Here is a 27,787-nt window from a genome sequence, read left to right as displayed (position 1 = left end):
CTTAAAGATCTATAATTTTTCTTATAGCGTGGGTCAGATAATGTTTTCTGCTGTTGTATGAAAAGCATAGTCCTTCCGTAGCTGAGAAAATGTTGCGTTTACTAGGATGCATCTTGTTAGTTAATGGTACAGGCATAAAATGGATATATTGAAAGTCCTTTGCTGCTGCTACTGCTGCTGCTATACAATAGCGTTAATTGTTTTTGGTTTTCTGAGGTGCTTTTTTTTTCTGATCGCATTGCAAAAAATATTAATAATGGATAATTTTATTTTCACGTTTTAATCACATATTATGTACAGCCTGCTGTGCAGATTTTTATATTGCAAAATCTGATATATTTCATTCACAGATATTAATTTTTCCTTGCACGGGGATAGACAATGAAGCTGTTTCATGCACACTGAACCAAGCGCTCTATCAACAGCAGGATTTTTTTTTTAAGTTTTATTATTGTTAAATCCGTGCACTTAGCTATCTTGTTTGCAGTGAAGAAACTAAATTACCTTCAAATATATTAACAGAGCTCCAAAAGTTTTTAAAACACTGATTGCATTTGAATAACTAGGCAATAAGTCTCCTTTGAATGTAAATAATCGTATTTTAAATTAATTACTTCGTGTTTACCTAGTAAAGGAAAAGATGCTCAATTGGAAATTTTTGTAATGTCTCCTTTAAAATTTTGGCAGGTTCTTGTTTCCGTGTTTCAGTTGCTTGTGAAGGTTTCTTTGCTGTGTTATTTTTAGGAATGAGAAATAGCTAATGATGAGGAAAGTCGGCTTTAACATGCACGCGCACACACGTATATATTTTTAATCTTTTAGCAAAGTCTCCTTGGAGGTGACATGGATATTGGCAACCCAGGAGCGCTCTCCCCCACTAAGCCTGGCTCCCAGTACTATCAGTATTCTAGCAATAACCCCCGGCGGAGGCCTCTCCACAGCACCTCTATGGGTGAGTGACTTTGTGTTCAACCTTTTTTTTTCCATTTCAACAAATAATCGGAGTTTCGTCCTGTTTAGCAATACTTTGAAATAAATACAGTAAGTGGCAGAGCGTACGCGTACGCCGCCAGGACTCTCGGAGGGATTTGTTTAACGTTAGCTGAGTGCTCCTCTTTGTCGAGCATGCAAGGAGCCTTAAAAAATCGCTTTTTCAAAGCACATCCGTGTAAGGCGAAAACAAAGGCCCTAACACTCGAGATCAAAATATGAACAATTTTCCAGCATTTTACTGTCAGACTTAAGAGCAGTGGCATCCACTCGGTGTTACCAAAACTGCTGCAAGCCTGGCGTGAGACGGCGGGCAGGGCGATTAGCAGCTGGGTCTGTGGAAAATCTCGGTGGGGGAAAAAAAAAAAAAAAGAGCCTGTCTTATGAAGACACCGTTTTGTCTTTTTTCAGAAGTACAAACAAAGAAAGTTCGAAAAGTTCCTCCAGGTTTGCCATCCTCAGTAAGTACCGCTCGTCTGCTCGCTTGCTTGTGATCGCGGTGGCTTTGTTCGGTTGCAGGCAGATAGAAACGAGCCCGGGCTCGCAGAGCGCTTGGCGCTAAGGGCTGAGGACAAGGTAAGGAGAGTTAAAAAACCTCGTCGCTCGTCCCGACTTGGAAGTGATTAATTGCACGGTGGGGACGAGCGTGTGCTGCTCATGTGGATTTTCAGCGGCGGACGCTAAAGAGCTGCCGCGGGCGCGGGCGGCGCGTACCTGCGCGGGGCGAGCATCCCTTCCACGTGCCGGTTAGCTTCTTTGTCGGGCTGATGATGATTTATGGATTTGCATGTTCAAAGAGAAGCGCGGAGAGGATTTATGAGAAATTTCCGTGGGTCTCAGCCCGGATGCGGGGCGCGCATCCTCATTTTCACGTGCGGTCTCCGAGCTGCGGTACCTGCAGCAGGAGCTGGCTGGGGGCGAGCCCAGGTGTCAACCACTGGGATCCAGCTGCTGCCAGAGGCATTGTGGGTTGCTCAAGCACTAACGCCAGAGCTGGTGATTCCCCGGGGTTTTCCCCGATGTTTGAAAGAATGTCCCGGATACCTCTTTGTAAGGAGGGTTACAGATGCCATCCAGCATCGCATTTTTCAGTGTTTATCGTGAAATCCGTGCATCGTGCAGTCAGAAGTTGGTGCTTCTCTTTGGTTCGGTCAAGTCCTTTGTTTCGTGATCCAAATAATTATTCTATTAGTTTTCACTTTTTCATCATTGTGTAAAATATTCAGGTTTTTTTTCCTGAAAAAGCTGCGCCAAGGTGCATTACATCTTTTGAGAGCATTTACTTTTAAATCTATTAAAATATATGTAAAATAGCAGTTTTAAAAGAAATCATGCGACATTTCAGTAAATACAGCATACAGGGTAGTATGGCTAAAGAGTGCATTTTATTCTAGTATTTTTATTTGAATTTTTTCTCCACCGTTACATTAAAAATACATAGTACATATTTTTGTATCAATATCTGCAAACAGAAACCAAACCACTCAAGAGGGGTTCTCTTTCATACCTGATAACTCTATTTGTTTTATCTCTAAATCTGGTTATTAGGAGGAGCTGAGTGGCAATCAATCTTGTGGAATATATAACAAATTGGCATGTTAATCTCAGATGGGTTTTATGTTTTTACCATAAATCCAAGTAAATTTGCAGTTTGCAAACTAGCATACTTTTAAAGCTTCAGTTATTGTAGTGACTGTGCTGAACAGTAGTTTCATTACTGGTCACTTTATAAATAATAAAATTTTAATCTGAAAGAGAAAAACACATATGAACATCCTAATTTAATCGCACGGATTATTGTAATCTTTAGAATATTAAACAAATACAGACGTAAATCTTTTTCGCAAGTTGTTGAATTCTCAAATGCAAGTTTCCAGTACAGTATTAATACTATTTTTTTTTAATTAAAAATAAGTTCCCACACGTGTATTTTAAATTTATTTCACTAGGTGTTTTTTGGTTTTGGTTTTTATTGGACTCCTTTACAGCAATAGCTAATATCCTCCCCAGAGGTTTTTATGAGCACTGTTATGCTTGAAGTTAGAGGTGGATTTAATTTAGATGGAACTTTAGCTTTTAATAGTTTTTCTGACAACTCCCCGTGATATATCCCTCCCAGCTCCCTGCAGGTGGAGGCAAGGCTGTAGGTAGTAGGGTGGCTCTGAGCGGAGCCGAGCGTGCCGTGGCACCGCAGAGCCGCCGGCACGCTGCGAGGCACCGCGCGGAGGATGCAGCGCCCTGTTCTGCACGCTCCGGGCACCAGCCGGCAGCGAGTTCGGCATTATTGTGATGGCTCAGGAATTCTGCTGGGTTTTTGTTTAGTCATTTGCAGGGGAAAAAAAAACCACCCCAAACCTGCGTTTTTTGCGATTTAAAATGTTGCTCTGTAGACAGGTGGCCATCTCGGGACATTTCCAGGGATACTTCTGTGTGGGTGTTAGGAAAGACACTTCCAGTGAGGTGGTACCTGCTATCTGCCCTCACTCTGCGGGGAGGAGTGGCAACGTTTCTGTTGGAAATGTCAACGGGCAGGGATTTATAGCTGCTGCAAAAGTTTTTTATGGATTGCTTCTTGCTTCGAAAGAATGAAAGGCAATTTATGTTTGTCGCAGATTAGTCTCAAATGTGTGCTTCCTTTAATTTTTTGTGAATACAGTTGTTGTACAGAACAGATACTTCTACAGCTCAATACTCTCAACTATTTTAACAGTATTTTTATTTTTAAGCCGAATTATCTCAAAGTAGGATATGCAGTTTAAATACTTCAAATTATTTTAATGAGCTGTACAATTTATTAGAAAATAAAATATAAGAAGGTATTCCTGAATATTTTAATCACCCATAGCTCTGTACTCCAAGAATAAATTAAAATACAAGTCCAGTAATGTTGAATACAAGAATAGTATGGTTCTGAAGGAAATACATTCTTTTTTAAGTGAACATACAGATAGGCATTTGGGTCTTGTTGTCTTCATATATCATGAATCATACATTTAATTAGAAATGATGCTGCTTTAGAAAAGGCACCTGTGTGTCTCAAACAGAACAAATATCTTATAAAAGGTCAGATTATATTTAGGTTATAGATTGTGTCACACTAAACTGCCAGGATTTATGATGCTGAATGAAATATATGCATTTATAAATTGACTAACTAGATTATAATATACTTAGTTGATAGGGTGGAAATATTGCTGTATTTCTTTTAAAATATGTATATTAACTTGTTCTCAATGTGATTTATGCAGTGGATATGGAGATTAATGCAGCAGCATTTGTGAAAGCAGTTATTGTTGATTAATTCATAAGTAGTCTTATAAAAATTTCAATGATAAATGGTAATAAATATGTTGTATCAGCTCCCCTTTATTATAAGAAATGGCTACGAGTTTGGAAAACAAAGTAAATTAAACTACGGAAACAATCAGGGTTTAAAAAATAATGAAGATTTGAGCTAAATTTGGGGTCGAGAAGGCGAGACTCTTCCAGCTGTGCTCTGGGTGGGGGGGCTGCATCCCGGGCCAGGCTGTGAGGGTCCTGCCCGAGCTGGACCCCGGCGGCCGGTCTCAGCCGCAGCTCATCACAGCAGTTATAAACTGGACACAGGCCTGGAGCTGAGCTGGAACTGAAGGGTTGAACTCCAGAAGCTTGGTCTGAACGAAGACTTGAGTCGGGGGTGGCTGTGTCCCCTGCCAAAGCAGCCCGTTCCCTGCCTGCCCCGGTGCCTGTCCGACCGCCGCGGGCGCTCGGGGTGCTCTTCCGTGGGGTGCGTTAAGATTGGCTCTGCCCAGCATGCTCACAGTGTCCTTTGTGGAGCTTCTTCATCTCTGAGGTTTCAGGAGATCTCCCTAATTTCAGGTTTTGTAACCTGAACGTGTCTGCACACCCACAGCGTGATCTGCCTTTGCAGGCAGCGGGACGGGGGGCTGGATCCCCCCAACTCTGCCTGCTCCTTGGGCACACACAGTCTCTCCGTGTCCTCGGCTCCTGCCCGTGAAATAACGCAACCTAACGTACTTCCTTGGACCTAACAGACTTTATAGAGTCTCTTTGGGGCGAGGGGTTTTACTGGGACCACTTCATAAGCTCCAGTATGAAGTGGTCCTTAAGCTCTGCTCCGACTCGAGCGGTGTGGCGAGGGTCAGGGGATTTTGGATTGAGCCGACTGAAGGTGAGATATGGGCATGCCTATATTGGCAAAAATGAGTTTTTTCTGTTAAAACTTGGTTTTCCTTGTTGAGTGCCTATGCAACTTTACCAAGCTATGACGTGGTAACGTTTTGTACCTAGGCTGGCGTGGTCGGTAGGCACCTACCCACAGACGAGGTTTGACCTGGGCGTATATATAGCACCAAATGCGGGGGCACGTGAACGTTGCTTGGACCTGCAGGCCAGAGTGCCTTTGCCGGGTAATGGTCACAGCTACTTCATGAGAGGCTTTGCAGTCATTTGGTGCAATGTTCTGTACAAGTGTCGGATGCTGCTGTCACCTAGCATGGTGCAATCCAGGTGGCTCCTCTGTACAATCGCCTCCTCACCCTTAACTTCATCCTAAGGCTTTGCTTCTTCAATCTTTAACCTGAAACCTTCATCCATTTTGGCTGCTGATGGTTTAATCACATTGACCTTTTACAGTAAGTGTTTGCTAAGACATTTTCTGCCTTTCTTATCTTGACCAGTAAGAGTCAGGAATGAGCCAGCTGCGCTGGTATGTTTGGTTGGAAGTGTCCGTGAGGAATGGGGTATGGAATGGGAAGTCTTTGGGGGGGGGAAGTGAGCAAAGAGGGAAGGGCTTAGGTTGTAGAGGCCATGTTTGAGTGGTGTTTTTACAGGAACTTATGTCATCCTGACTTCAGTAAGTCCACCACAGTGGCACTGCGGCAGGGAAGTGGTGTCCACCCAGGTGTTGATGTCCAACAGGTAGCGCATGTAATACAAAGCAATATATTGAGGATAAAAAGAAAGTTCAGAAATGAAGCCTTCACGGAGAGCTTATGATGCTGATCATCTGCGGGCATGGTATGAGTGCTTCTTTGGCTTTCTTGGAGCAGGATTGCATGCTTCAGCAGAAGGAGGGGTTACTGGGACAGAAGCGGGAGCAGCTCAGAGGAACACAAGCGGTGACGTTGCCTTTGAGCCTCCTGCGTGGGCAAGGGTGCACCCATGAAGATGGGTGCTGTGCCCAGCAAAGGCTGTGTGCAGGGTTTCTGCATCTTACGTTGCTCTTCTTTGTGGCCAAGCTTTCCAGTAGCGTGCCTGGATATAAGAAATTACTCAGCTCATGCATTTCCTCCATCGGAGTGCTTTTTCTTTTGGTATTGTTATCATCTAGCAAACGTGCAGTCAAGTACAGTCGTTATGGCACAATATAATCATTTTCCATTTTTCTTCTCTGTGGACACTCTTTTCCTTTACAACTGCACCAAGGCCTCCTGCTCCCTTAGCTCCAGGGAAGAGTGGATGGTTGCAGTTGTTTGATCCCCGTTGGTGGCAGAGCCGGGAGCTGTAACCCCTGAAGTCCCACGTCCTGCTCTGCCCCTGGAGAGAGGCGTTCAGGCGCTCAACCCGTGCCGATAAACGCAGCTCTCAGCCTGTCTCGAATGCCCGACCATGCGCCTTTGGTGCAGCCCCTTCCCAGGGAGGACCCACCTCGCCGCGCTCTGCGGGCTGGTGCAGCTGGGTGCGGAGTCAGAGGCGCCGGGGGGTTGTCCCCGTGTCCTGGTGCTGGGGGGTGTCAGCAGCGCCCACAGTTCAGCGGCCTTGTGGAAACAGCCTCTCCAGTCTGCCTCCTCTGCTGCAGGAGCATCTAAAGGAGCTCAGCGATGTGTTGGCGTGGTCTGGAGTGAAGTCGCAGTTGTAAACCCCAGGTGTTGCTGCCATAGCTCCATCGCCACCAGCGCACAGCAGAGCTAATGCAGAGCTGGTTTTAGGACACTTCAAGGGTGGGGGGTTCGCATTGCAGTAAGGTCCTGTCAGTATCTAGCAAAACGGGAGGATGGTGGCGGAGTTACTCCAGCTTGCACCCTGCCGATAGTAAAGCCTGGGCGGGCGAGGATGCAGTTCTTGTTCCACAACTGTACATCCAGCCGTACGGAGAAACGCCGGTTTCTCTGAACCCTGCGTGCCAGCCGCCGCAGGGGCAGCAGCAGGGCGATGCTCGGCAGCTCCAGGCTGTCCCACCACAACCCTGCCCCACGTTCACACCTCTCTCTTGACCGAGGTGGTTCACCCTGTGCTTGTTTTCTCATGTCTCCTTGAGCAGAGGTGGAGTGTCCCCAAGCGTCCCTTGTCCCCGAAACCAGCTGCAGTGAAATGGAAAGAGAGCAAAAGCCGTGGCTGTAAAAGCAGCCATGGCCTAGCCCTGGCGTGGCCATTCAGTGCGACAGAGACCATGGCTTCAGCCAGCGGTCACAGTCACGTCTTTCTGGTTTCCAAGGTTAATTTACTCTTAATAGAACCACCAGCTTTAAAATAAATAAAAAGCTTAAAAATGGAGTAAAGAGGAGGAGGTGATGGCTCCTCAGGTTGAACCATCTCCTTGGAAGCTGCAGCTGTAGGAGCCCTTGCGGAAGACGGGCGACCTCCTGCTTGGGAAGGGGGCTTGGGGCTCAGCTCCCTCCTCTGCCAGGGGCTTCGTCTCCGGCCGTGGCGCTTACTTCGCTCTTCATTCCTCAAATAGATGCGAGTGGGCTCGGGGTGAAGGAACCGGGTCTGGCAGTAGGAGCTGGGCTGCACCAAGAGCGGGATTGCAACCATGGCCGGGACTGGTGCCGCACGTTATTCTGACTGTAGGTAATGAGAGAGTTCTTGTGGGGAGGATGTTACAGCCAGAATAAAGAATGGGAGAAGTCAAATATCACCTCAGTTGTGTTAAAAGAACAGAACTGAAAAATTAATTGATTTTGTTGATGAATCGGCAGGTAAAATCTCCCAAGCCTCAGTTTTAATGGCAAGATCCTCTTTCTTTCATCTTAATTTAAGGTGTCCCCTCTTAGACTGGAGAAGTCTATCTGCACTCGCTGTTGTGTGTATTTACAAGCGCACCAGCTCTGACCTTGCTGGCCAGACATAGGGAAATGTATGACTCAGTTGTATGTCCTAAGGAAACACCTGCTTGGTTCCAAAAATCAAGAAAAGAGAAATGGGATGCCACCTGGAGTTTTTCCACAGCTTTATTCTGATTTCCATGGGAGAAGCCTTGATAATTTTGCTGGGAGGTGAGGAAGCACTGCTTGCGCTTTTTGTGCAGACTTTGCAGACTTCCTACCTCAAGTGAAAAAACGCAACCGTATGAATTTCCCTTCAAACATCCAACTTAAACGGCAGTTTTCCAAAACAAATACAACGTCCCCGACTTTCCCTATGCCACCTGCCGTATCAGAAAACCAGCCAGTCCTGATGCCGACGTCGTCACTGCTGCCAGCGTCTCTGGGGACGCTTCTCCCCACTGGACCTGTTGGGTGCTCTGGAGCTTCCCGGGGCTCAGCGGTGGGTTGTGGATTGTTACCTGCTGGAGACGTGCCGGAGCACTCCAGCAGCCAAACGGCACTGGGGCAGCGGTGCGGCGCCTGCCCGGGGGGGGATCCCGGTTTGGGGGGCTTGGACGACCAGCGACATGGGGCGAAGCCTCCTTGGGACAGAAGTGACCTGCCTGGAGATACACATCCAAGGACAGCAGGGTAAAATGGGGTGAAAACGCAGAGGGAGCTCACTGGGACCCTGCTGACAACTTGCGTCAAGAGAGAGGGAGCGAGGTAGGAGCTGGATTAAGGCGGGAGTAACAGGAACTAATATTGTAATTCTGTCATAATATTTTAATATAATTCAGTGACTTCTGAGGTCCGAGAGCCCACAGAGGTGAGACCAGACCTGTGTAATGCACCGCAACACGCTTGCAGTAGGTACTTGGCTTTCCCCTGCCTCGCAGCAGCCTGTACGTTTTCCCCAAGTCATTTGTCCAAGTCACGCAGCGGCCGCGCGTCCCCGGCGCTGCCCAGGGCTCCCGCCGGCGACGGGGCTGTCGCGCTCCCCGCGTTACCGCGTTGACCAGATCCCCTTCGTCCGGCGGCCCCGCGGGAAGCAGCCTGGCTAGCATCCCTCCTCGCCCCTCTGGCCAGCCAGGTAAATCATACTGCATTATGATCTGGGGTTTTTCCATGTTCAAATGAGAACCTTGTTAAACTCCGCACTGCTTTTTTTTCAGTTATAACAAAGCTCTGCTTTTTGCTTCAAAGTAAACAAATAAATTTGGAAATGCAGCTTTTGCACATAGCAAGTGAAGTCAAACCAAGGAAATGATAAAATCTACGGTACACCGGTGAGGTGATCAGTTAAAAGAGCGTCTGTTGCAAACCGCACCTGAAATCGCTCACCGAATCTGAAGGACTAAGAAGTCATTTTGCAGACAAAATGCTGTGGTGGTGTGGTGGTGGTGTTTTAAAACAGATTAAAAGGTAGAGAAAATGCAGATTAAAATGGCTTAGTTTTTAGTTTTTAATGAATTGTGTCAGGATATCTTCAACATGAAAAAGCAATTTGGAAGGGATGGTCCGATACATGTATTTTTCTTAGGCCTTGGCCATACGTTATATTTAAAGGTAAAACCTTTACTGCAAAACTCACACACTTCTGAACGTTTAACTATTTTGGACTCAAAAAAAAAAAAAAAATCCAGTCCTGAATAGTTCTGGCCCATTCTTAGCAGCTGGTAACAGAGGTGTGGGATTAGTGGGGGTTTTTTGTTTAGCTTGAGCAGAGACTCCCTCTTCAGAGCACTGCAGGTAGTGCAGGAGGCACTTACCTTCATGGGCTGAAGGTTTTGGCCAACAAATCCAGATGATTTCCAAGTGCCTGCAAAAAGGGCAAAATGAGACACAGTAGATACTGGGCAGTATTTTTAAGGCAGTTCTTTTAAAATTGTTTTTTAGGCAGAGCAGTGTTTATTCCTCTGACGCAGTTAGGATGGTGCTGGCACCCAAGGAGCAGACCCCGCTCCCGGGGAGTTTGGTTTGTTCTTTGGGATGAAACGTGCCCTGCATGCTTAAGCCTGATGTCTTTTTTCCCCTTTAAGCTTGACACGCATTTTCCATTTAAACTTTTCACCAATCTGTCTATTTGCATGGACTGAGCATCAGTATCGGAAGGTTCCCAGTAGAACAAAAGACAAACCAGGGATGTGCGTTTTTGCCAGCGGTGACCCTGCAGCTGGAGGAGCTGCTGCAGCCCTGGCCGCTGCGCCGGGGAGCCGGTCCTGCCTGCACCCGCTGAGCCCCGCATCTCGGCTTCCCTTTTACTCCCTTCTGCGAGGATCGGTCAGAAAATGCATTTTATTCGGTAAATAAATGTAAAAATAAATGGCGATTTCATGACCAGCCTTCAATCATTTTCTTTATATAGCTATGTAATTTGTAACTCTCTTCATTTTGGAATTAAGCTGAGTTTCACAAGTGTAAAACTCAGCACTTAATTTTTCTGTTTGAACTTGAGGATAATTGTGAGGAAAAGGCATTTAAAGATAAAAAAAATTCTCTATGCAGTAATTTGATTTTGTAGCTTTTCTTTAAATATTATCTGTAGATTGTATTCATTACAAGCAGTGCAGTGCCTTCAGATCTCTGATTAGCACAGTTCAGCATTTAAGATATAAGCATTTAAATCCTATCTTGTATCAGGCCTTTCCAACGTGGTTTTTGGAAAGGATGGCTTCTGGGGCTGGGGATTTATTTATTTGATCTCATTCGCTTTACATTTTTCTTCCATTTCAGAACAGATTGGACATGGGGTCAGGGTGGGGAGTGATAACAGTGTGCGGAGGGGAGAGCAGGGCGTTAATGAAGAAGTTATCTATGGAAGTTTTAAGATACTCCGTCAAGATTGATATGCTTGCGCTCTGACTGGAGTACATTTGTTAACAGAGTCTCTGTGTTTTATCACAGGAACATTAATTTTTGCTCTGAAGTATTTTTTGCCTTTACACTGAAGCGGTAAATGAGCAAAAAAATCAGCATAGCGAAAATATAGAAAAAAAATTGCATAAAGAGCTCCAATAACTATTAACGTTGTTAAATGCATAGCAAAGCTCCCCTGACAGTTTCTTGGCACAAAACCTAGGAGGCCTACAATGGCTGGTTGTTTTTTTATTGTTATTTTATTTTCAATGGCATACAGCGCCTTTCGACAGGCCAAACAAGCGGTTAAAGTCAGCGCCCGAGCGGAGGGGACACCACAGCGGCCCCGGCGTGGTTTTAGACCCATAGACGCGTGTTGCATTTTGCTTCCCAAAGCTTCGGCCCCACGGGCACCACCAGGAGAACGGGACGGGCTGTCCTGCCCTGCTTGCTCTCCCCACCGAGCTGCTGCTGGGCTGTGGTCACCCAGTCTCCTGCTGGAAATCCCTAGGAAGACCTCGAGAATCCCCTTTTCTCGGGTCCTGGGAGGGCTCCTTTCAGCCGTGCCGATGCTCTGAGGTGTTACAAGCTCACGTTAGTCGGCACTGCATATTTAATGCGTACGGATGTAATGCATACGGTTTAATCTCTGGCTCTGCAAAGGCGCACGCAGGTGCCCTGGGTGGCTCCCGGGGGTCCGCAGCTGGCCACGGGGACGGGAGCCCTCCCGGACCCAGAGCCCACCCGCAGTATTTGAGGGCGTGGATGGCTCAGCAACGGGCGTTTTACCGATGCCATCCTTGCTACGCCGTAAATAAGAAGAGGCTTAAAGGCTCCCTTATTTGCTGCTTTTCTAGCAAATAATAAAGACTTGAATATTTTAGGTGCCTCCAAGGCCCGTTCCGTTGGTAGCCTTCATGTGTTGCAGCATCGCCCGGCCGTGCAGCGAGACCCCCAGGCAGGGCAGCGCCCGTCCCCGCTCCGGAGCGAGAGGGGCTTCGGTGACTTGGGTATTTGAAGCTAGATTTGCATATTACAGGTGATTTGACTGCCTTTCCAGATGAGAACATCTTTTCCCTGCCAAATGCAAGCCACAAAGTGACAAGGCAAAGTTAAATCGCTTGGTCCCAGTCCAGCTTGGCGGGGCCGGGGCAGGTCCGGGGCCGGCAGCCCTCCCTTGTTGTCATTGCCACCTGGTGGAGCACAAAGGATATTGGCTTTCAGCAAACTCGCCTTTAATTTTGGCTCTTTTATTGCAACCACACTTTGGCAATAGTGTGCGAGAGTCCTTAACCAAAAAGATCCTCTCGTTTGCTCTGCAACACCTCATTTCTCCGCTCACAGTTCATTTATGATTCTGATGAGAGTGTTTTTTCAGGAAACACACATTTCACTTTTTGACCTAGGAGCATCTGTTAGAATTTTTTTTAATACTACTTTGGCATTCTGGAAGTGTTAATGTCTTTCATATCTGTTTAATGCTATTTAGGGATATTTATGATCACCTCTTGGTTACTTGGGGTAAAGTGTGTTGCAATTTTTTTCAAACAGACAGGAAAGCATTCATATGAGGAAACAGATTGCTTTAAACATGTGCTTCCTGTGACAGTAAAAAGAACAAATTAGATTTAACACTGTGTAATGAATGCATAAATGTGTACGTTTAAGCTTTCAAAAGCCTTACATTCGGTTCTGGCCTAAACAAAAATCAAGAGTCACCTATCAAGGCGCAACAAAATGGATTTCAATATGTGCAACCAAGCCTGTTCGTCTTTTCAAAGCGGTTTTGCTGCAGTTTTCCATCCCGGTCTAGACTTTTTCCCCTTAAATTGGGTAAATGTGGTCTTTGGGTGCTCCTTCCTGATCCTAAAAGCGCTCTGCATCAGTGAGTCACAAAAGGAGGAAGTGCTCGTACAACCGCACTGATTAAAACTGAAGAATAGCTCATCGCTTTCATGACAAGGGTCGCTCGGCGGTAGCAGTGTGTGCAGTCCCACCAGCGGATGAAGCTGCTCTCGCCAGGACCCGCGCCAGCCCGGAGGGTCCCCGCCGGGTCCCACCCCGCGGAAGGCTGCGCCGCGCAGCCCCGCGCCCGGGGGGACCTCCCGGCTCTGACCCGGCACCCCGGGGCTGGGACCGAAGCTCCCGGGGGCTGCACCGGGACGGGGGTTTTCCGGGCGCGGGGCCGCGGGCGCGCTGCCGCCGGCGTGGCCTCGGCAGCGGGGGCCAAACCAGGCGGTGGGAGCGGGAGCAGCTGGTGCCAACAGCCTCTTCTGGCACCGGCCTGCCGCAGAGCTGATCGCTTGTATTTTTTTTTAGGAGGAAAAAAAACGGAAATGGTGAGAGTTCACCACTGGCCCAGGAAACAGCCTGGAAGTACTTACTGTGCTTTCCTCGGTATTCGACCTGTGCCTCATTTTTTGGCTACGCTGGCTGCTCCAGCTTAGTCTCAGAGCCACGTACAGAGCTCGGAATATAACTGAGCTCTCCCTGGAAATGGGACTGAAAGGAAATTCTGGCACGTTAAACGTATGCCTTTACGGATATCTTCAAAATGCAAATAATGGTATAATATATACTTAGTTATTCTTCTTTACTTACCTACTAGGGGGTAGAAACTATTCCAAACCATAGCTGTAGCAATTCTCCAGGAAATATCCTAAATGTCTGCTTCTTGTTTGCATCCTTGTTTTTCTTTGAAGATGCATCTGGAAAGGAATTAAAGGCAGTTTCTGTCCGCCTTCACCCAATTAGTTCCCTCACACCTCTTATTTTCAATCTTTCCAGAAGATTTCTTAAACATAAAACCTACCCAGGTGAAAACAGGGTGTGGGTTTTTGTGTCACTGACCGTCAGAGTGCTTCCAAGTGCCGAGTGAGGATGTGGGGGTATCGGCTGGTGTTAAAATAGACTTGGATTCGGCACACACACGCATCCGCAAATGGAACAAATGCCAGAAAGATGACCGGTTTGTGCCGAGCCTGAATTTTTTTGCAGGCTGTGGGAGTTCGGTCTAGAATACAGTTTGTTTGATAATTAGTGCACATCTCCTAAGACTTTCAGAGATTCGTGTTTAACCTTTCTGCCACCACGTTCTGACATAAAATTAACGCACCTTTTATCATTCTCCGGTATTTAAGTAAATATTTTTGAACCATCTCTGTGCAACAGGTTTCCAAAGATTTAAAGTATGCCGCAGGTTTCCAAAAAACTTCATTTTTTCTTATATTTTAAATGTTCTGTTTGTGCAAAATTTTGAGAATCACCATAAGGGCTTCTTTGCATTTTTAATTTAGTAACTAACATATGAATAAATTTGCATATTAATTAGTTGCAGATTAAATCATGCATACATAATTGCCTCCTTACTGTGTTTAATGTTTGTCAAAATCTCCAGCCTGGTTTGATGGATGTCGTATGAAAGATTACAATTTGATGTACCCTTGGAAGTATTTACACCAATAATGCAGGATTCTTAATAGCAGAATTCTCTAGTTATATACAGTTTCTAATAAACATGTAAGAGAGGTGCATGTCCCTTTTGACTAGATTTTTTCCTTGCACCAAGTCATTTACTATTCATAATCATTAATGCATCTCCTAATTATACAGCATATGTCTGTTAACCACTTCATTGCCAGTCTTGGGGCTGCAGCGCCTGAATTTTTAGTACAACTTGTATTATTTGAGAGGCTATTCCTGAATTGTTTTGCTTCTGACATGAGCCATCACTTCAGGTTTTCCTCCCGTGTGGTATTTGGGGGAAGAGTTTAAAATGCAAGGTACATTTTGTGGTTTGTTACTGAGGTTGAAGAAACGAGCTGCACTTAATTCATGGCTGAAGGCTTCTCTGCTGTGGCTACTGCAGTAAATAATCAAGGACGTTCCAAGTGCAAAAATGATACCTACCAAAATCACCGCTACTGGAGTGCCGAGCCTCCCCTAAAATCGTGGGGGGGTGGGCAGGGAAGGTGGGGTTTGCGGTGCTGCGGCGGCCGGCTGAGCTCGCCGGGAGCTGCTCGGAGGGACGGCGTCGCCCCTGCCCGCAGCCGCCCCTCGTGCCGGGCTCCATGTTGCAGAGGGATTTCACGGGGATTGTCGGTTCGCGTTTCCACCGCGCTCCGATAGCACCTGGACGCCGATGCCAGCCTCTAGATAGACGTTAAAAATCTGGACTCGGGTTCCTGAGACATGAGTTCACAAAATTCAGCAGACTTTTGGAAACGTATAAATGTAGTGGGTTTGTGTTCGCCTCTTGGTTTTTTCTGAACTTTTAGCTCTGCTCTCATCACACTTTCAGGTTTTGTCCACAGCTATGAGGGCCTGGAACTGCTATTTTTAATGAAATCTAGATTTTTATGTAATGGCTGAATTTTTGGAGCTGAGGCTTTAGAAAAAAATAAAACCCCAAAAGAGCAGGAAATACTGCAGGACTCCTGATAAAATCCCAAGAGTTGGCTGCACGGAGTTTATCAGCAAGCAGTCGATTTCCTTCTTAATCTGGCTATACATTAACTACTTTTCAAGCAAAAGCGGTTTTCGAGGACTTCCAAATAACCATATTTTGTTATGGAAGTTGGCACTAACATGTGTTAGGCATTTAAGTGTGAATTTGAGCAGTCGATGGGAATATGGTACGGTGTTAGGAAACAGCACCAGGGAAGTTGGACCTTGCTGCCCAGGCTTGCTGCCTACCTGACAGAGAGTTCTCGGGCAAGCGACTTCACCTCGGGGTGCCTTTTTTTGGTCGCCTTTGTTCACCCAGGCTGTAACCCCTTCAGGTCAGGCTCCGGCTCAGCACGGAGCCTGTGCAGCGCAGGGTGACGGAGGCCTCTAGGAACGGCTGTGGTATAAAAATACGTATTTTAATGTAGCATCTGGATTCGTAGAATTGAAAATGTGCTTTTGGTGTGTTAATTAGGATTGCTGAAAGGAAAAGTTCATGGGAAAGTGTAAGCATGTCATTTCAGTGAGAGGTTTCTTCTGTAATATGTATATGTTTACAGTTGGTTTGCTATGTATTTTAAGTGTGTGCATTTTGTATATAAATAAATAATATGCGTATTTGATATAATATAAAATATACAGTGAAACCACTGCCTGGCCCTAATTACTCACAAAATCATGTACTTTGTTTCGGAAGACCCAGCAGCCTGACATCTTTAGTCCAACCAGTCAGGTTGCAAGATATATTTTAGCACGTTATTCACTGTGAAAAGCCCAATGAAATCAAAGGTACAAACACCCTTTTCTCCTGAAGGATTTTACATAGTAAAAATAAAACATCATGGAACTAGTGCCCGAAGACCTCACAGACTTACTCTCTAATCACAGAATAACATAAACTGCTTAATACTTACCACTAATTATCCTCCCGCACTGTGCCATTCGGTATTAAACCACAAAAGAATGTTCAGATACCATTAGGGGAGAAACGTACAAAAGCAAGGACATTGTAAGGGCAGGCCAAACTCGGTCAGCTCGACCCTGCGGTTAGCAGGTGCCGCGTACAAGCACATCTCTGGCCCAGGTCAGTCCCGATGCCGGCTATGCACCGCGCACGCTGTACATCAGACACAAACACGCCACTCCAGGAATTGCTTAATTAGTGCGACTTGTGCCCTTATTTAGAGCATCGTCAAAATCTTTGCTCCATTCGACTGTAATCGGCCCAAACCGCGGCCGTCGTGGAGGCACCGTGCACAGCACCCACGGGTGCAGGAGCGCGCCTCTCGTACGGGGCTCTCGTTGCACCTGGATGCCCAGCCTAGACAACTGTCTACTGCTTTTTATGTTACTATGGCATCTAATCCAGTGTTACTAGCCGAAGGGTTAAAATTCACTCTGAAAGCTAAATTCTTCATCTTTAATGGGAAAATTGACAAATGTTGCAGAGAACATCTTTTGTTTGAAGATCTCCAAGGAAAGATAGATACCCGACAGTTTCCCTCCTCCGGGCGATATTCCTGGAGAACGAGCGACAAAACGATTTTATGCAAAGAGAGGGGAAAAAAGACTGTAAGAAGCAAAAATGCTAACGTTGGTTACAGCCCAGTCCAGCACGGCAGGCAGAGAGCTGAGACTTGGGAAGGGTCTGATGCTTTTCATGCTGGTGCTTCACCAACCCCCTGCAAACCTTGCGGCCCGCCCGCCTGCGCCCCGGTCCCAGCCTGGATTTAGCTCCTCTCCCCTGTGCCGGAATGAGGTTTAAGCAATAAGTTCAGTCCTGATTTCTTGGAAAGCGAGCAGGACTTCCAGAATTTCGCAACATGCTCAGGGTTCAAAGGCTAACTCAGTATAAGCAGCAAAAGAGAAGAGAAATGATGTGGTTTAGTAGAGGAGGAGAGGTAACCACGAGTAATGAGACACAAATAAAACAAAAAAGCTCTGGCAGAATATCAGGTGAAGCTTTCTGTGACAGGGTGCAGATTTTTGGCTGGGGCATAACCTCTGATATTTCTTAACGTAGAGATAAAACTGATAAAATATCAAGACATATATGTGCTAGGGGCCCTCCTGTGCTGCAGCTCAGCTGAGCTGCTCTTGCACACCCAGAGCTGGGACAGCACAAATCTTTCAGGTGTTATAAAACCCTTTTAATTCCATCTTTGCTTCTCGGGGAGCGTGAGCACTACCCCGGTCAGAAACACAACCCCAGCAGTCGGGTATGCGGAGGGGACGGCGCTTCGTTTGCGTGGTTGGGAAGCCCAAGGCCTGATTCTCCCTGTGGCGTGGGGAGACTCTCTGGGTAGGGTGTGGGATCACGAAGCGGCATTTTGTGTTCTTTAAATACCCGTTATTCCGGATTCTTTTCTTTGTTTGAGCAGTATCCTCAAAGCAAGCCTTGCACAGGGCCCTCCCTTCTTTCTTCTGAGCAGCGTCCCAGTTTCATGGTCTCCACCTTGACCAGACCTCTCGCCGTGCCGTTTCCATCTCCCCTGCCCATCTCCCCTTCCCTGGGGCTGCTCTCCCAGGGCGACAGCAGAACGGGGTTCAAATTCGCCTGCGTCCTCCCTAATTCTCTGAGGTCTTCAGGACCAGCCACTTCATTTTTCTGGGTATTAGCCATCCTCACACCCAGCAGCAAAACCAATCCGTATTGCTCAGTACAGAGGGTGATGCGCGTGGGTGGGCAATGCAAACAGATTTTACCTCGTTCTCCGATTTTTTCCAAAAAGGCACCATCTCTACCCCTGCTTTCGTCTGGCTCTTTGAGGTTGGGGGTTATTTTCAAGTACAAGGAATTCCCGAGTACAAAGTTAATCTTCAGAGCAAGTTACACACGTGTAAACGTGACCTCCTCATCCCGAGCATTCCCGGGAGCTCAGAGCCGGAGCGGCAGCCCAGCCTCCTCTGCTGCCGGCACGCACTCCTCCCAAATGCCTTGTGCATCCCAGTGTGGCCAGGTCACCGGTTACCAGGAGCAGGGTGACCGTACTTCGTATTCTCCCTTGTAGTGGGGGCAGAGAGCCCGAGCCGCTCCCCTGGGACGCCCCGTGCCGGAGGAGCATATCCAGGGAGCCCCAGCCTCTGATCCCCTTGGCACCATTGACTCGCTGTAACTGCAGCACCGGCGCAATGCCCGTGGCCTCGCCGAGCTTCGGTTTCTCCGCCTATACAAAGGGAAACGGTGACAGAATAATATTTAACTGCTAGATAGAGGGGCTGCGAGGCCTAACTATGTAACAGCTGAAAAGTCTTCCATATGGCAATGTGCAATAAATGAGGAGCAGCGTTCCTCTCCCGCTCCCTCCCCAGATTCTTGTGGAGAGTGGGAACGAATCCGAGTTTGCAGGATCCCACATCTATGTTCAGTCCTGCAGATCGTTTAGCAGAGAGGAGGGTAGTGAGAAATGCTTTTGAGTGCTTTGATCAGCTCTGCTAACGGTTTACTATGTAGACAAATTGCTGCATGTGATTGAAAAACAGGCCACGGTTCGGTTCTTAACATTAGCCATGTGTCCATTTGCATGGTGTCCACAACTTTGTCTTACCTTTTCCACATTTTTTTCCTTTTTTTCATGTACTGTTTTAAAAAATAATTGTGCAGCAGCATAATATATATAAATTCTTTCTGAAGTTCTGGTGCAAGTAGGTTTTTTATCATTTTATAAAACACTGAACCCACTTGGGAGAATATATATTGTTACTAACGAAAATCATTATATTACAGTGTGCTTTTTTTTTCCTAAAGACTGAACATAAGATCAGGTCCTTGGTTGGCTTATGCTTCAAAAATGTTTATTTATTTTGTAATGGCAGCTAATGCTAATGGAGAACAATTGACCAAGAACTTGTGGAAACCTCTCAGTAAAGCAATACGAGCAATAACTATGGCACTGATCACTCTAGATTGTACTTCAACTGCAAAAGCAAAGATAATCCCTTATAATCTGAAATTACTTGTTTATTGTGTGGTGTGTACAATTGGTGAACTGCTCGGCACTGTATGAAGTATTAAAAATCTTACTCTCTTCGTTTATTTTATCAAGTACTTCTCCAGTGGACTCTGAACTATGGTACAACGTCCATAGTCTCACATTAATACCAATGACACTGAAATTTCCAAATGTAGGAACATCCTGTCGCTTAACCCCGTGTGCCTTGGGAACATGGAGAAAATGTCAGAAACGAGCCTTAAACCCACTTTCCTGTCTGTTTCCGTAGCGAATCCCGAATCGAAGCCCATGGGAAGTTCAGGCCCATAGTCTAGGCCAGCAGAATTCCTGACTTGGGGCCGGTAACCCCGATGCCACCTTGCAGTCGTTGTAGGTCCATTTACGGTGCCAGAGCAATGTGGAGAAGCTGTCGTAGTATTGCTAACCTCAAAGGTTCAAATATCATGAGTCAGCCGCCCTCCCATCCACAAAAAAAGAAATAATGAGATTTTAAAAATAGTAAAGATTGGGTTGGTTTTATTAGCTCTTGGGGTTTTCTGCCTCAGAGTTCCCATTTCCCAGCTCTCCTCCACACTTACCAGAGCTAGAAGCTTAGTCTTCAAAATATGAAATCTCAGATCATCCTGTAATCAGTGACTACAGCAGCTCTGACTTTCCAGAAAAACAAGCCCACCAAATACTCTGATACTCAAGATAAAATGGTAAAAATTGGCAATAGTGCCTTTGTGCAAGAAGAAATCCTGGCCCATGTGGTTTAAGTTTCTCTCTTGGCTTTTCACAAGCAGTGTAGTCAAAAATAAACCTAGTGGCAAATGGATATTTTAGATAGACAGTTTTGTTTAAAATAGATTAACTGTAAAGTATGTTTCTGGGCCTTTTTTTTTTTCTTTCGGTAAGACAAGTTTTATGGAAGGTGGCTGATAAGCCAGAGTGCCCGGTGCCTCCCTGCCTGCCCCCAGTGCCCTGCCCAGCGCCGGGGGTCCAGGGCAGCTCACGCTGCAGCGGAGGGGCTGTGCTCAACCTGATCATGTGTTACAATTGGCTTATCTGGGAAGCAAACATTGGATGCTGGTTTGGTTTTCAATAGCCAGTTTTGATCTAGGGTTTTACTATGTTATTAACTTCACGTGCTATCTAGTAAATAGAGTCTGTATAGCATTTGAGGTAAAAGGAGAAGTTGTTTGATATTTTACAGATTAAACTTGGCAGATGCTTGCAGAGATGTTCTATGGTTTATTCTGGCAATCTCAGACCAACTCTTTTGCCATATTCCTGGCTTCCAACTCAGCCACAGCACCCACTTCGGCCAATTAGTTTGTGTTTGGCACTGCAAGAACAGCAGCACGTGCAATGATGTCACCAAATCAGTCACTGCCGAAAGGGCAATTTGCTTAAAACCTGCTCTGGCTATAGCAGATGTGCCTGTCTAACGTGTTTGGTACATACAAATGTACAAGAATTCGGTGGAATCGGCACTTGTCCTGACACCCACGAGTCACGTCTGACCGACCGTTTCAATTTAGAAAAAAACATGCGAATGCATTTTTATTGAAGTTATTTGAAAATCTAGCAAGGTCCAGGTACTAGCATGATGACCTGACTCACGCACAGAGCATGACTGTGGACAAGGACCGTCGTACCAGCATGGCCGCAGATGCCAGCCGGGTCGGTGCCGAGTCCTTCAGAAGCAGGCTGAGGTGGCACTGCCAGCCATCCCAGCTCTTCGGTCCGGGCTTTCTGCTGGAATAAGCAACTATCAGGGCCGCTCCACGAGCTGCACCCGGTTAAACCATCTGGTGGAGAGTTTGTCCTCTTAACAAGAAAGAGAGGAGCTAGGTTCAGTGCTGGGAAAAAAGGCTTGCTTCCTCCTGGCAGACAAGCCTGGAAACAAGGCGTAGGATTATTAGGTTGATCAGGATTGCCATCAATAGGTAGTCTATAATATTAAAGCAGATGTATCCACATTTGGCTGGTTTAAAGTAGCTTTTTAGAGACTATGGCTTTTAGGATCTGATTTATTCATATAGCATCTGTATAATTAGATATTTATACTGTATGCAGTCTATGGTGCACAAGGATCTGAATATGAACCTCTTGCTAGGGAGAGAGGAGAGAATATTAATGTAAAAAATGTAGGAAAATAAGCGTTACCTTTAGTTGCAATAGTTACAAAAGAGACGATTATAAATTTCATCATCTAGAGTTCAGCAGGTTAATCTCTACCTTAATTTGCGATCCTCCAAAACCAAGGCTAGAAAACGGCCACGGCATGTGCTACCGAGAACATGTCCCATCTGTATGTCTGTGTAAGGTAAATGTGGTGCAACTTGTTCCTGTGTTTATCCAGCATCTGAATGAGCTTTCTGTGGTTCGGCTTGTGTCCCCTCTGGGACACAAAACAGACCTGGCTTTGGGGAACAGAGCTGGGGTTTGCTTCACTTTGTTTTATTTGCTTAAGTAGGAGAGAAGCTGGTCGGAAAAGGCTGGTGGGGCGTGAGGTGGGGCATGTCTTCATGGGACCTCTGAGTGGAGGTCCTGGTCACTCAGCTGGGGCAAAAAGCCACAGCTGGGTAAAATTGTTCACATCTGGACATTCAGAGCCACTTCTCCACCCACGGCGGGTACGTTTTAATAACTACACTCAAGGATTTGTGTAAGAAGGATGAGATTATCCAAGTGACCCAGACTTAGAGGAATACTGGCTATTTTAATCATCTTACTTGATATTTTACCACTATCCATTTCAATTTGTGGCTGCAAGCTTGTCATCCAGCAGATAGCTTCCCTTCCTTTGCTCCTCTGCTGAGGACCTCAGTTACGGTTGTGTCAGGAACGTGACTGCTGTCTCTTCCTTCCAGCATCCTTTTGCTGTGACTTCTGGAAGGTCTCTTTCCAGACACGAAGTGTGCCAGCGGCGGAGCTGCTCCCTCAGGACACCATCCATTGCAGCACCCCTGGTTGAGCGAGGAGGGTGCTCAGCAGCTCTCTGAATGAGGCCCTTTCCAAATCTTATGTCTTGAAAATCTTGCTGGAAAAGCAGGGACCCATGCCCTCCTCTCCTCCTGGACCAGGAGAGATGGCCTCCTGCGGGAGCTGCAGAACCTGCCTTTCTGTCCTCCTCCTTCTTCTTCTTGGATTTCTCAAATGTTTCCTCACCCTCTTCTGGAATTTGCCGGTGGGATCTGACACAAGAGAAGCAAGGAGAGAATGGAAGCGAGTATATATATATACCAAAGCGTCAAAATTCTATCACGGAAGTCACGGCACTGATTATTTCCAGGCAGCCCCGCCTGGTTTCTCTGCCTGTTCACCAGTTCGCCATACCTTGCCTGGGTGGCTGCTCTGCCGTGACCAGCGGTGCAAGGGGAAAATGGAACAGGAGGGCAGGAAAAGAAATTGTTAACTTAGATAACGCTAAAGTAACTGGATTCTGACAACGTGGCCGTGTACCATGGCATCCTACATTTGCTGTGTCATGCTACGTAGGTGACACATCGAGCTGCATTTGTCCCTACTTGTGTTGTGTTCTGGGAATATATTTATACCGTGAGTGCATGGGTAAGTTACACCTGATCAGCCTTGTTCTGTTGCGACCTCGAAGATGCTGAAAGAATGACGCCTAACATAGAAAGTGCTGAAATAATGCATTATCAGAGCATTTTATGCATCTGTTAGGTCGTATGTATTTTAAAGTCCCCTGCCCTTTGGTGGCATTCCCTCTGGGTACAGTATAACATCGTTTTTACCAGAACAAAGGTTTAAGTACTCATCCTTGACCCTTTACCTGGAAAACAAGTACCTTTGGGGCAATGGAGACAACACGCTGGTTAGGCAGGACCGCAGGGAAGCTGCTCCTCCTCACCGGAGGAGGCCGGTGCGGTGCCCGGCAGCGGCGCGGGGCGGTGGGACGCGCTGTCCCCACGTCACTCTTCCCCGCCTGCGCCTCGGCGTCTCCACGCTGCCAACCTCTCGTTAAGACGAAGGACGTAATTGCAGCGTTGCCGGCACCGCTCTGTGGCAAGGGCTGGAAGATGTCGGCGCTGCCTGACGCCCACCGGCGGGTGGGTGTGCGGGGGGAGCTGCTCGGCAGCGCAGATGCAGGCGCGGGGGTCTGCGGGGGGTCCCGCACAGCTGCACCTGCAGCGTCCCCCTACACCCTCACGCCGGCATGTCCGGAGCTGAATCCCGGCGGCAAATCCTCGCCTTTGTCGGTGCCGAGTCCTGCCGGGGAGCTTGGCTCTCCAGCAGCCCGCATTAACAACAAAACCCAGCGCAGAACAACTGCTTTTGCCTGGTTCAGCGAAAATCCCCAGCGCAGCTATGTCACGGCCAGATGCAAATTCATAGAGCGCTGCATTTGGAGATTAAAACACCAACAAAGATTTAATTTTTTAAAAAGGCTGCTTCTCGTCAGATAACTCCCCTTATATTTTTAGCAGTTTGCTCTTTTAATCAATGGGCTCCTGTTAGCCAGGAGCCCAGCTCGGGCCACGCGGCTGGAGACGCGTCCCCAGCCGAGCCGGCGTGCCAGCAGCCAACCCGCACCCCCAAAAGCCACGGGGGTCTCCCGAGCAGGGCTGTGTTGGGGGGCTGCTAGGGCAGAGGGGTGCGGGAAGGGGTGGGTGGGTGGCAGAGGACTAATATAGCCCTGCCTGGCGTCATTTCAAAGCCCTGCATGCAGTCGGTGTCTCTCTTCCTGGCTGTTATTAATAATATGAGTTTTATGCAAGATACGCATTTCTATTTCTGAAAAAGAAAAAAGGAAAAATATCCGGGACAATCACAAGTTCCCGAGCGAGGCAGGAAAATACATTAAAGTTATCTCAATGCAAATATGATATGGTAAAGTAATTAATTTTTATTGTCATGTGTTGAGAATGATGTTACAGTTATAGGCTTACTCCCTGCAAACCGCATTAACTTCTTATCATGTTATGTACAATATATTTATACTGAAATGTTCCCATTCAGGAGAATGAAAGCACTAGTATGACAGGATCCAAATGAAGTTGGACTGTTCCCCACTCCGAGGTTGCAAAAAACAAACTGAAATCATCTGCAGTCATTTTCATGACACGCTGGTCACGATTCAAGGATGGCTTTTCAAGTCGCCGGGTCTCTCTCCCTTTCTGTGACCTGTAGACATCGACACGTGAAATTTGAAGAATTATCTAGTGCCAGTCAGAAAAAGCCTATTCTGCTGGAGTTAGGGGATTGTTTCTGTGGCAGGGAAGTGATTGAGTTAGATGATTTAAAGGTCCATCCAATCTAATTTTGTGGTAAAATTTGTACTAAAATGTAATGCTAGTTGTATAACTTTGTGTGGAGCTGTGAAACTACAGCTTTTATTAAGAGAGAAAATACCATATTTTGCAGTTTGCAAACGCAGAAGGGAAGAACGGGCTTTATTTCTAGGTGCTTATTAAAAACATTGTAAATTTTTTTTTTTTAATAAATGATCACCTCTGGAGCATTAATATGTAGCTATTGTAGAAGGTTAGTTTTATAAAGTGGATTTACTGGAATAGTAAATGTTCTGCCCACCTGCTACGAGCCCAGGGCTTGAGGAGCGTTTTCTCCCCCTTTCTGGCGGAGCATTTTGTTGCACATTGACCTGTAGTAGTTGGGATTTTTGGCCTTATGTATTATACGCTGAGGGTGGTTTAAAGGTTACAAATGTGATCTTGTCAGATTGACAAGTAACTGTTCTAATGAGGAAAAAATCCTCAAAGCATGAAATTTGAATGAAATGTGTGATTATAATTCAAGTACTGTTTACCCAAACCTCTGGGGACCTCCCGAATAAATGCAGAACAAGTGAGTTAGATAAACCTCTGCTCATTCTTTCCTCCTGGCTTCCCCCCCCCCCCCCATACGCCGCCACGCACACAGACCCTATAGATCTGGGTGGAAAGTATGAAAGAAAACTTTGCCGTCGCCCAAGACGACAGCTCGGAATTGACATCGCCATCTCTTTGTCGTTGATTAATACTGTATGTGGCGTGTTACCGCGCCGAGGAGTAAGGAAATAGGTGCTTTGAATTATTAAAGTCGAGCCCGGAGACTGGCTGTATGCTCGGATGGCGTTTGCTTCGGCATATGCAAATGATTTAGTTTCATTTGGGATCAATTCCCAGGGGCCCTCCTTTCCTGTGATGCTCTGAATTTGGCAAGCTCAAGTGAGTCCCGACGTGGTGGGGGGGGCCGTACCCCCCCTTCCCTTGCCCCCCCCCCTTCCCCCGCCGTTGGCCGGGCCGGCACCGCGCAGGGCGATGTCTGTCCGCAGCGCCCGGCGGGACGGGGCCGGGACGCCGGGATATTTATTATTTAAAACGCACAAAAAAAAAAACAACACCAAACAACCAAAACCCGGGGGGGAGGCTGCGCGGGGCTGCGCGGGGCTGCGCGGGGCGCGGGCGGGCCGCGGCAGCTGCGCACAATGCTGGGAGCGCGCCAGCAGCACGGACAGATGGCGGAGTTATTAGATGTGCATCATACGATTCCCTTCCTGCCACTCGCTTTTTAATCAAATTAAAACAAAAAAAAAAAAAAAAAAAAAAAGGAAAAAAAGGAGAGGGGAGCGAGGGAGCGGGCGAGGGAGAGGGGGAGGCAATTAAGCGCATTTGTATTCCGCTCGGTAATGGGCCCGGCTCCGCGGCCCCGCGGGCGGCAGCGGGGAGCGCGCGGGGCGGTGCGCGGGCGCGGGGCGGTGCGCGGGCGCGGGAGGGGGGGAAGGTTGGGGGGGGGGGGCGCGCAGCCTCCGCCCCCGCGCGGCGAATGGTCTCGCCCTGCTTTGCATATTGAGCGCGCCTGGCCCGGCCATATGGGAACATGCGAGTGGAGGAATTGTTGTGAAAAAAGGGAGAGCGAGTTTGAAATAAAAGTTGTGAGAGCGGGAGCGGAGGGGGACGGCGGCGGCGGGACCATGTACTGCGCATACACGATCCCCGGCATGGGCGGCAACTCTTTGATGTACTACTATAATGGGAAAGCGGTAAGCCGGCGCTGCAATTAAAGGTGTAATTTGGAGAAGTTTGATGGTGGCGGGGACGAGCATCCTCCGCGCTCCCGGAGCCCGGCGGGGCGGGGGGGGCCGCCGCTCGTGCCATTGAAGGCGGGTTTGGGGGCTTTTTTTTTTTTTTGGGGGGGGGGGGGGAGTGATGGTTTGTTTGGGGTTTTTTTTGCGTATGGTGGAAAGTCCGCCCGGGCTTAAGAGTTTGGGGTTAAGTCAGAATAGTGCAAAGGGGAAAAAAAAAAAAAAAAAAAAGAGCAGCAGAGGTAAGGCGGGAGCGGAGCGGGGCTGCGCGGCCGCGGAGCGAGCGGGGCTGCCCCGCACCTCGGCCCCCGGCGCGACCCGCGGGTGCGGGCAGCCGGGCGGGACGGCGCGGGGCCGGGGCCCTGCTCGGAAGGGGGTCCCGAGATACCCGAAAATGGCAAAAAAGCCCCCTTCCCGCCCGCGGGGTAGTGCCTCGCCTGTGCCTCTGACTTCGGCCCTTTCCCCCCCTTCCAACAGAAACGCTTTATTTAAGAAAAAAAAAAAAGTGTCTGGTATTTTGTGCATAACCCCAGCAGAAGGTTTATACTTGCCATCTGGAGGTTTATTTTTTTTCTCTGGCTGGGCCTTGAGAAGGAAAAGTATTTCAGTATATTTTAAAATATTTGGGGGGGAGGGGGAAGGGCGAGGTAAGGAGGGGAACTGTTGCTGAAGGGAGAGGAAAATAAAATTTGGAAATGCTGGGAAGGGCGGGCAGCGCGTGGGGGGAGCAGGCTCCGCAAACCGCTCCAGTCTGTGTTCTTTCAACTTTCTTTCGTTTCATCTGATACCAATCAGGGCGGCGTAGCTGGGCCAAGCGGGGACTGTTAGAGTTTTAACCCAGGCCCGTTTCGGATGGAGTGGATGGAGCAAACTAATTATCCTGCCCGGCTGTGTGTGGATGTGTAGGCATGTGTGCCATAGACCGGCGTGTGTTTATAATACATCCAGCTCGGATTGTTTCGTACGGAAAGCCACTCTCATGAATGAACATCTGTTTGAATAACTGAGATTTTTTTATTTTTTTTTTAAATATGCTTATTGGCGAGAGTTGTGGGCCTCATCTTTTGTTTTGAATATTTTGCAAATAACGCGTTGCGGTAATGCAGGACGCTCGGTTTGTGGGTAGGAACTAAGTGAATTTGCACAGGAAAAACAGTTGAAATTTAAAATTATAAAAATGCAAAAAATAGGTTTGTAAATTTACAGCAGGGCTTTTATTTTTTTTTTTCTTCCCCTTTTTTTTTTTTTAAATTAGTTATTCCTATTCCAGAGTTGTTAAGGCTACACCTAAAGCCTACCTGACATTCCCATGCATGGCAGGGCCGGCCAGCCTCAGTAGCTTTAAAAGAAAAAGTTCCCAAACACTGCTATTCATCCTCAGTACGTAATAAAATCCTGGCGACAGCAGGCTGTAAACAGGAAGCAGCAATGCACAGCGCTTGCACGGCGTCAGGGCTACGGTAAACAATTTTCAA

General features: G+C 47.2%; 1 protein-coding gene across 13 annotated transcripts in view; it reads left to right on the top strand.

The window, feature by feature from the left end:
- Positions 1–27,787, top strand: part of TCF4 (transcription factor 4) — a 235,940-nt gene that overhangs the window by 138,513 nt on the left and 69,640 nt on the right. For 8 of the 13 annotated variants that reach the window (XM_075137536.1, XM_075137542.1, XM_075137541.1 and 5 more), the window contains 2 exons: positions 823–952; positions 1,402–1,451. In XM_075137536.1, coding sequence (XP_074993637.1) covers positions 823–952; positions 1,402–1,451 — 180 coding nt within the window. Of the gene's footprint in view, positions 1–822; positions 953–1,401; positions 1,452–26,040; positions 26,271–27,787 lie in introns of those variants that run through there. The other 5 variants (XM_075137545.1, XM_075137546.1, XM_075137544.1 and 2 more) reach the window with 2 other exon arrangements.

Source organism: Calonectris borealis, chromosome Z (assembly GCF_964195595.1).
Source record: "Calonectris borealis chromosome Z, bCalBor7.hap1.2, whole genome shotgun sequence".
Taxonomy (NCBI): Eukaryota; Metazoa; Chordata; class Aves; order Procellariiformes; family Procellariidae; genus Calonectris; species Calonectris borealis.
This window is presented reverse-complemented; position numbering and strand designations above follow the sequence as displayed.